This window comes from Cyprinodon tularosa, unplaced genomic scaffold (genome assembly GCF_016077235.1).
Source record: "Cyprinodon tularosa strain WSP-4 unplaced genomic scaffold, ASM1607723v1 ctg230, whole genome shotgun sequence".
Lineage (NCBI taxonomy): Eukaryota > Metazoa > Chordata > Actinopteri > Cyprinodontiformes > Cyprinodontidae > Cyprinodon > Cyprinodon tularosa.
In genome coordinates this window covers 618,692-628,841 of record NW_024038862.1, presented here as the reverse complement: position 1 = coordinate 628,841, position 10,150 = coordinate 618,692, and the positions used below count along the sequence as shown (strand labels likewise).

The 10,150-nt window shown below is 35.6% G+C and overlaps 1 protein-coding gene and 1 long non-coding RNA gene across 2 annotated transcripts; one reads left to right on the top strand and one right to left on the bottom strand.

The window, feature by feature from the left end:
* Positions 1–489: 489 nt before the first annotated feature.
* LOC119784666 lies at positions 490–1,469 on the bottom strand. The gene is made up of 3 exons (XR_005280959.1): positions 1,389–1,469; positions 1,239–1,302; positions 490–782 (listed from the first exon to the last, which is right to left on the bottom strand). It is a non-coding gene; the product is annotated as an uncharacterized LOC119784666 (long non-coding RNA).
* A 2,331-nt stretch (positions 1,470–3,800) lies between these two features.
* Positions 3,801–4,853, top strand: LOC119784644 (uncharacterized protein DDB_G0290685-like). The gene has a single exon (XM_038286810.1). It carries the CDS (start codon positions 3,801–3,803, stop codon positions 4,851–4,853), a length of 1,053 nt encoding a protein of 350 aa, XP_038142738.1.
* Positions 4,854–10,150: the final 5,297 nt, after the last annotated feature.

Sequence of the window (10,150 nt, the reverse complement as noted above, 5' to 3'; positions counted from 1 at the left end):
ATGAATAAACATTTACATATCGACTTTAACCATTTTCATTATAAAACTTGCAACACATTTTCAAATATTGGTACTTTAGTACACTTTGTAGAAATATGTCAGGCAGCAGACCTAAACATTACAATTAAACTTTAAAGAACACAGAGGAATACTGAACAATGAAAAACAACATTCCTTATTATTGCATGCCTAAACCCTCGCACCATACAAAAACACGCCCACCACACATTATTTTCCTTTTTTTTGGCTGAACTGCTCATTGTTACATTTTCGTCTGATGGCCGTGCGCACATCAGAGACACTTGTCTGCGGAAACTCCAGAAGAACAGCGTCTGTTAACCAAACAGAGAGATACTGTAAGTCACGCAGCATATTCATAGTATTTTTGAACAGTACATCAGAAAACTCTGACAAATTGTATCATTATGATATACCAGGGTCCATAAGTGCACCATAAAAAGAAATTGTCCATTTCAGTTGGATTTAAATAAATCTGATGCATCAAGTGGTTTTATCAGATCTGATCAAAAAAATTAAACAAAGTAACAACAAAAATTGTCCGAGATCTCAGAAAAGAAAAAAATTATGAATCCGCAGAAAGAAAGGGAAGAAAAATCCTTAAGTTTCCTTGTTTTTCCTACCACCCTCCAGGGAACCGGATGGCATTGACATTGGGAACATCCTGCATCAACATCTCTGGTGGAGTCTAGTCCAGTCCATACAATGAACCGCTCAGCTGTAACAGCAGGTTCTGCAACTATGTAAAAAAAAAAAAAAACAGCCTGCACACAAATGTGCAGAGCAATTACTTCAATTGGAAAATAAATCATGTAATCACCATAATATAAATTGGTTTTACCACATTTATACAGACAAAAATATATACAGAAAGTAAAATTATCAATTTACATGTGGTTCACTGTCTAAGAAATCATTATGGTCAGTAGTCAATACTTGTGTCTGGAAAAAACAATCCAGGACACCTATGAAGGGTTAATTTTACGTTAACCCCTTGTGGGGGTTTTACAGCAACATCACACACGATGTAGCTAGCTTGCAAGTGCATTTTTTTTTTAGAAGAGCACATGGGGGTGTGTTAGCCTCCTTCTCACTGTGCTAATGCATTCAATAAATCAAAACAGCTAGTAAAATTACATATCTTACAAAACATTATATCCTGACTGGTTTTACATCTCAAAAAATATATATATTTCATTCACAGGTTCATGTGAACTCACCAGGATATTCTTCAACACAATAATACAGCAAATCTTCCTGCTCAACCGCTTACATCTCCTGTTTCTACAATACAAATATAATAATCAAAATCGCGTTTTATCCACATATCTTAAGAATTCAAAACCAAATGGGAATGTTTTGAAAGTTACCTCTCTCCATGCAGACCGAGGCCTTAAAAGAAAAGCACGCTGGCTCTGAGCAGGGAGGAGCCGTGACTAACTGCTGTGCAGGTGTGGTGCATTCAAGTCTATGGGAATTTTCAGTACTAAACCAAAAACTGACTTTTTTTTCATGAGACTTGGAAATAAAAAATAAAATTATAGACAGCTTAATAACCATGGGTTACACATTCATTAAAGACTTTAAAACATATATGTGTTATAGCTTCTGACTTTTACTATGACATCTGCAGGAAAAATAGGTTGATAGTTATATTATAATAGGGTGACTAAACGTCCGTATTTCCCGGGACATATCCGTATTTCACGTCATGTCCCGGGCGTCCCGGGTTTTTTTTAGAAAGTGAGGAAATGTCCTGATTTTTTTCGACGCTGCGTGTGACGTAATCCCTGAGCCGCGTCAGTGCGGGCTGCCCTGTTCTTAAAGGGATAGTTCGGTATTTTTGACATGAATCTGTATGGCATCCCCATCACCAGTGGCATGCAATCACACTGACTTACCCCTGGCAGCGTCCTGTGAGCAGAGTTATCGTCCAGTTTTGGTCAAGCCAAAAGTAGTCCGGCAGGTTTTTAGGACCAGCGAAATAAAACTTTTCTCTTCCCAAAACATTATGTGTTCAAAAGAGTGATATTTTTGCATCCCAAAAACATTGTAGTGGAAAAAGTCACACGTCGTTATCAATTGGTCCTATTTTCTCTCTGTTCGTATCAGTGCGCGCCGTCATTCAGACAGCGAGCTCAACAACAGCCAGATGCATGTCTCGGTCCGCCCAGCTAGGAGCTAGGCGGAGGGAGACATGCATCTGGCTGTTGTTGAGCTCGCTGTCTGAATGACGGCGCGCAGTGATACGAACAGAGAGAAAATAGGACCAATTGATAACGACGTGTGACTTTTTCCACTACAACGTTTTTGGGATGCAAAAATATCACTCTTTTGAACACATAATGTTTTGGCAAGAGAAAAGTTTTATTTCGCTGGTCCTAAAAACCTGCCGGACTACTTTCGGCTTGACCAAAACTGGACGATAACTCTGCTCACAGGACGCTGCCAGGGGTAAGTCAGTGTGATTGCATGCCACTGGTGATGGGGATGCCATACAGATTCATGTCAAAAATACCGAACTATCCCTTTAATCACAGGCTCTGTTCGAAATCCTGGGCTGCATCCTCCAAGGACGTGTTCTACCTAGACTGGATCCTTTGAAGTCCTTGAAAATAAGGAGGCCGGAAGAGTTTTGGCTGTACATTTGAACAGGTCCACCCTTCGGCGGGTTTTACCGCCGTATGCTCTGTTGCTTAGCAACCGTGAAAGTTGACACACAAAGCAGGAAAAGAATGAATACCGAGGTTTTCAAAACTGTTTGTTTATTTATTTATTTAAAAAAAAGTTAAAGTGAATAAAGACTACACTCACAAGAATCCAGAGTGGAATAAAGGTTCCAACCACCGAGAGCAGGAACAGATCAAATCAAATGTAATGATAGAAACCTTAGTCAGTTAAATAACCTGCTGCTGTCATTCTGTACATCTCTGATGTTGCTGCTATTTTCAAATATCCAATACTGTAAAAATGTCGATAGTTGCATATTGGTTATTTATTCTCCAGTTGTATATTGTTAAAACACTTTACAGAATTGTATTGTTTATATTTTAACTCTTCCCTATTATGTTATTCTTATACATTTTTCTAAGGTCCTCATTTGTGTGACAATTTTTAATAATCTTTCTGCTGCTGTAAATTTGCCCATTGTGGGACAATAAAGGGATTTTCTATTCTATAAAAGGGGTAGAAATATATAAGTAAATCCAAACAATGTATGTACAAAATATATCTGCAAAATCTCTAATATTCAAAATCAAAAAATACTTAGTTAAGCATATTGTGCAAAACAGCAATAAAAAGATAAAACTCCTATCAGATTTATAGTCCCCACTCTGCAGATATATTAGAATCTGTCCTTAAATTACAGCCAAACCCATCTACACAGTAACAGATTAAAACCTTTAGATAAATCAAACATTACCGCCACATATCTGACTCTATAACCATTAAAACAACTATTTTCATTCATTTCAGACGGAATTATTCACAGAGTTGTATTATATTAAACTGAACTTCCAATTTTCACCACTGTTCGGGGCCAAGTAACATTTCCTCTGATCACGGAGCATATCCCGATGATGAGACATTATTTCTTTCATTGTGCTATTTATTCATTACAGGAATTGTTAAGCATTTTTAATAAAATTATCGTTTGTTATTGGAGTTATTGCTGTTGACTTTTACTGAAAAGCATTTTTAATAAATCAACTGTAAATATAATGTTATTGTAGGATTACGTAGGCCTACGTTAAGTGAGTGCATGCCCCACAGACATCTCTATGCTTGGGAACAGAAGTGGACATGATGACAGAGAGGAGGATGATGGAATTGGACAAGAGGACAGAGAAGAAGATGGTGGAAGTGGACAAGAGGACAGAGAAGAAGATAGTGGAAGTGGACATGATGACAGAGAGGAGGATGATGGAAGTGGACAAGAGGACAGAGAAGAAGATGGTGGAAGTGGACATGATGACAGAGAGGAGGATAATGGAAGTGGACAAGAGGACAGAGAAGAAGATGATGGAAGTGGACAAGAGGACAGAGAAGAAGATAGTGGAAGTGGACATGATGACAGAGAGGAGGATGATGGAAGTGGACATGAGGACATAGAAGAAGATAGTGGAAGTGGACATGATGACAGAGAGGAGGATGATGGAAGTGGACAAGAGGACAGAGAAGAAGATGATGGAAGTGGACAAGAGGACAGAGAAGAAGATAGTGGAAGTGGACATGATGACAGAGAGGAGGATGATGGAAGTGGACATGAGGACATAGAAGAAGATAGTGGAAGTGGACATGATGACAGAGAGGAAGATGATGGAAGTGGACATGAGGACAGAGAAGAAGATAGTGGAAGTGGACATGATGACAGAGAGGAGGATGATGGAAGTGGACATGAGGACATAGAAGAAGATAGTGGAAGTGGACATGATGACAGAGAGGAAGATGGTGGAAGTGGACAAGAGGACAGAGAAGAAGATAGTGGAAGTGGACATGACGACAGAGAGAAGGATGATGGAAGTGGACATGAGGACATAGAAGAAAATAGTGGAAGTGGACATGATGACAGAGAGGAGGATGATGGAAGTGGACATGAGGACAGAGAAGAAGATAGTGGAAGTGGACAAGAGGACAGAGAGGAGGATGATGGAAGTGGACAAGAGGACAGAGAAGAAGATAGTGGAAGTGGACAAGAGGACAGAGAAGAAGATAGTGGAAGTGGACATGACAACAGAGAGGAAGATGGCGGAAATGAACATGATGACAGAGAGGAGGATACACCCATAATGTATTTGCTGTGCATCCCCAATCACTTAAACGTAAATGTGTAATGGTTAAGTCCAAAGACAAAATTTATGTCATTCCACTTCCAAACAATGTTGAAAGAGACTAAAATTCTTGGGGAGCTACTACTTTACAGACATCAAGGCCAAACAACCTCCACATATCACTCCTATACGCATGAAGTGCTGTCAGCGACTTTTAAATATGTGCACTCACCAATTGGTCTTGTTTGCAGTAGCCCTGCTTTGATCCATTAAACAATAAAGAAATGTTCTTTTTTGAACACTTGAGACAATTGTAATGTGTTAAGTTTATTTCTTTTGCATGTAATTTGGCCAGTATTAACTTTTCTGTTGCAATGTGAGTTATGCTATTTGTTAGATCATAATGTAGCACTGCACCAGCTTTAAACCACTTGCTTTTCAGCAGAACACACATTTTTGTGCACCTGTACTTTTGAAGTGAACATTTAGTATTTTGTTCAATGTGGTTTTGTGTGTAAGATGTATTGTATCATATTTCTTTTTCAAAACTTATTAAACATTACATAACAGCTGCAATAATTGCTATCTGTGTACTTTTCACACAGCACAAAATTGCATAATAGGGTTTAAGTGCATTTTTGTAGTTATACTATTGAACACTTTCCAAAAGAATTACCTGAAGTACAAGCGTATATAACTTCACTTCATAATTAGATTCAAATGTAACTTAAAATGCACTCAAACTTAATATTACAGTGTCGAGATTAAAATGTGTACTTTTAAAATATGCTTTCAGTGTACGTTACAATGACAATTTTGAGCATACAATTTAAAATATAGCAAAAATATATGGAAAAACAAATTTAAAAAAAGTACACTTTAGAAATTACACATAACTTTCACTTAAAGTATACTTTTTTAATAATATATTTCTATAAAGTGTAACATAGTGTAATTATGTTAAAGTGTGTTAAAAGTATTAGCATGAAAGCGTAATGTTAGTATACTTGTTATATATTTACAAAAAGTACAATTTGTCTAAGTACATTTTCAGTAAACTATAGGAAATATGAATATACTTGAAATACAATAAAGCACATTTTTTTTTTACCAGGGAAAATCCTTGCAACAAACAAAATTATAATAAAACTAAAATGCCTTCTTTAAACCAAACTACAATGTTCCACTTATATTTGGCAAATTATTCGAATTTTCGAATAATTTGCAAAAATATTTTGTGGTGCATGATTTGCATCTAAAGGCTAACGTTTCCCATCTTCCCGAATTTTCACCAGATAAAAAATCAGTGTAAGGAATTCAATGTGTAAAAAAATTCAGTATTTAAAATTCGGTGTACAAAAAAAGGCAGATTCCAATTTTCTTAAATAGTTTCAATGCTAAATGCAAGTTCACTGTCTATATAAAACCTTTCCGCTGTCATATACTTTGTGCAGAAATGTTACTCATTAGTGCCTTTTGTTCTCATGAATGCATTATCTTTTTAATGGCTAGCATTTAACTTTTTTTTTATTTTAACCCAAAGAGTTTTTTGTTATTTTTTTGGCTACAGAGTTATAAGGGTGCAACTGAATGCCAAGAGGATCGAACATTGTTTTTAAATTCTTCCAGATACAGCCTTAAAATGTGTTCTTATTCTCACAAATGTCTCAGCCATTCCATAAGTCCTGCAATCTGTTGTGCAGACCTAAGAATAGCTTCCTGAACTACACTAATGTTTGTGATTTTATTTCAGCTTTTACGAGAACCAAACACCTAATTTGGACTGCATTTTAAAGCCTGAGGAGCTGATCAGTTACGCTGTTATGATCTACTGTTTTTGACATTTTGGTTCTGTTCAATTTTTCATGTGATTCTGTGTTTTCTGTAAAGATCGATCTAATTTTGAATGACTTCCGAGTTTAACTTTTCCTAGGTGTGTCTTTCAGTTATCTTTTTAAAAATCCATTGGTACTTATTTTATCTTTGTTCTAGTTTTTTATATCTATTGTTTTCTGTTATCTTTAGATGATATCTCCCATGGCATGTTAATCATCTAAGATTATAAAATTGTTTACCCATAGTGTGCACTTGGTCATTTTCTGTTTCTTAGTCATTAGTCTGCTTTCCCTTTTCTGTCTTCTTAGTTCTTATGACCTGTTACTCTCTGTGGCCCCCTGGTGCCAGCTGCCTTCTCCATAGTGCCCCTCAGCTCTCCTTCAGATCTTTCTGTCCACACCTGCTCCCAATCAGTTAATTGCCCCACTCATTGCTCTTCCCCACCATATATATTACTCTTCTGCAGCACCTCATTTGTTGTCTTCATCCCCTTCTGTGTGTTTCCCCGGTCTATTACTTTGGATTCCTTTGCTTTGGCTTATTTGTTTCTGTTACCTCCTCCAACAAATAGACCAACGAAACTCATCAGCAGGTTCTATCTCTGCACTTGGGTCCTCATCTACACTTTACAACTTGACCAATTTATGATTATATAGTCCAAAAAACTGTCTAATTCCACCAGAACCCAGTGAACCGAGAATCAGTGAAAACAACTCGATAACTTAATTCTAATGATAGTGTATCTTTAATACATTAATAAATATATGTATATTTAATTTTATATATATACTGTATATATATGTATGTATGGATATCGCACAGAGTTGCTTGATCACTTGTCAGCTTTTTTACTTAGTTTGAATGCATATATATATATATATATATATATATATATATATATATATATATATATATATATATATATATATATATATGCATATATTTTGTATGCCCTGGGCTAGGGTCACAGTTTTTAAAGAAACAAATCAACCATTTTGGTATCAACTTACTCATATTTAGTTACTGATACACAAATATTTTATGTACTACTATGCTTACATGAGAAAAGTGTTTAAGTAACTAATTATGCTTGAGTAAATGCCAGAAACAGTAGGTTTAGTTATATATTTATTTAAGTAGATTCAGGCTTTAATGAGTTGCAGAAGAATTTTTTAACTGCTTTAATTGTATATAGCTTGCTAAGATCAAATTAATTACAATTTTCTACACATTTTATAGGATGCTTAATATAAGCTCTAACAATAACACATCATCAAAAAAAAGAACATCATAGAAAAGAAACCTAATTGGCTCTTGCTTAAAAGATTATTTTCCCATTGCTTAACATTTTTTTTGTTTGTTTTTTTATATTTTAGGGTCAAGGAAGGGATAGTAGCTTCACAGGTACTCTCCTAATTCCAAACAAATAAAATAGAGAAGTCAAACTTCCAGTTCAGAGGCAAATCCTCTAATTAATCAATGGCCCCTGAGCTTTGATGATCTCTGGAATCGATTCTCTGCCTCCCTGAACATTGTCTCAGTATTAACCAATGAAGCATCTCTCCAGTAAACAAACATAGCAACAACTAAAGACAATAAAGGAAGTTTTCTGACACTCAAGTGATGTGACTAAAATAATATGGACTGAGTTCTGCCTTGGAAGAGAATATGAAAACATAAGAGTCCTTAATATTTCACTGACTTGATAAAAAATGTATTGTAGCCCAGAACGGAGGAAAAATGCAATGATTTGGATGCATTATGTATGAAAAGGTCCACTGGCGAAAACGACACTGCACTACTGAATACTGAATAATCACGATTTCACTATTACCCCTTCACTATGTGGTTTTGTTTTCACTATGCTATTCATTTAGAGAATGCATATCTTTGTACTTTGTATCTGGAAGTCAATTTGCGGATGCAGACCACAGAGATGCATGCTAATAAATCAAAGCTCTGGCTTTATTCCCCCTTTGCCTTAACTTGCTTAATTTTACTGTGGCTCTGTGGTCCAGTCCTCACATAACAGCAGTAACAGACAAGTGGAGGATACAAATATTCATTTGAATTTTTAAAAAGAGAAATCAAGCAAGTCTGAAGGACATTTGAAGTGTCAAGAACTTTGTAGTTGAAGGGATTGGGTTATGATAAATAGCCTGGCTTAAATGGGATACTTCTGGCCTGAAAGATAAGAGAAGGAAGATTTACATAGTTGCTTATGGTGTTTGTCTTTGCCTGTTTGCACATATATGAAGTCTGAAAAAAGTGTTCTGTCTCAGCGTGAACAGTAAAAGTGTGGTTTGTTTGAGCTTGTTGAGACACACAATGATTAGTTGAAACATGCCAACTTACTGTCTACACAGCCTTGTATTACTCAAACCCAACATATAGCTGTATCAAAAGCAGTGATTATTTTTATTGTATTTTATATAATAGAGAACAGTAACAAGGGAAACCTTCAACACTTAAAAAAGATTGACCGTGAAATTGAGGATCAATAATCTTTTGGTTTCTATTTAAACAACTGTCAGCTTCAATGTTGAGAGGTTTCTCCTCCGACAGAGAAAACAGGTTTACCTGTATATATATTCAGTCATTGTGAATGTACCATCAGAACTGTAGGGCCGCAGCTGATTTTCGTTGATAGCTGATTAACAGGCTTTTGCTAAACTGGAATCCTCAAAATCAGCTGTGCTGAAGCAGGGAAGCCTAAAAACCTGCAGGACAGCTGCCCTCGAGGACTGACTTTGGACATGCCTGAGGTAAAGTGATAGTGAAGGTTGATAATAACAGATCTAAAAATGTATGCTAGCAAATAAACTGCTGATATAGGTCAGTGCTTTTGATTTTTTTTTTTTTCCTCTCACAAGAGATACAAATGCAAACATTTAATGATTAGCGTTTTTGTTAAAAGTCTTTAGACTCTTTAGCTCTTTTGTTTTTGGTAAGGAATTATCTGTTGAGATTAGAAAAGTTTTTAATTTGTTCCTATTTTCTAAAGAATAGATCTTCCTCTGAATAGAAATAGGTAGTACTTCAACTAAAAAGAGATTTCTCACAAAAGAGCAACTTTCAAACCAATTACTTGCACGATCAGGTAAAAAGAAGGACATCCCATCGCTATATAAATGTGTTATCTGCTCGACTTTTCAAAAACATTTAGCATTGATTGATTTTGATTGAAGTACTTTTTTATTTATATGAAGAAAAATTAACTGAGACATTGGGTTAACAAAACATAAGAATCAAAACCAATAAGCATATACAACAATCCTTCTAGATGTTGCATCTACCCATTCATATTTCAAATTGTTGTCATAAAAGAATTCTGTAAAGGTACAGATTCATCACTTTTCGGTCCTTTTTTTAGGATTTTATCCTGTACGTCTCTTTTTGAATATCTAATCTTTGATCAAACAAAATACAAAATAAATATATTTCAATCTGAAAAACTCACAGGAAGAGAAAAGACAATTAAAAGAAATTTATTGATACAATTACTTGGTCTTTGGCGCTTAGAC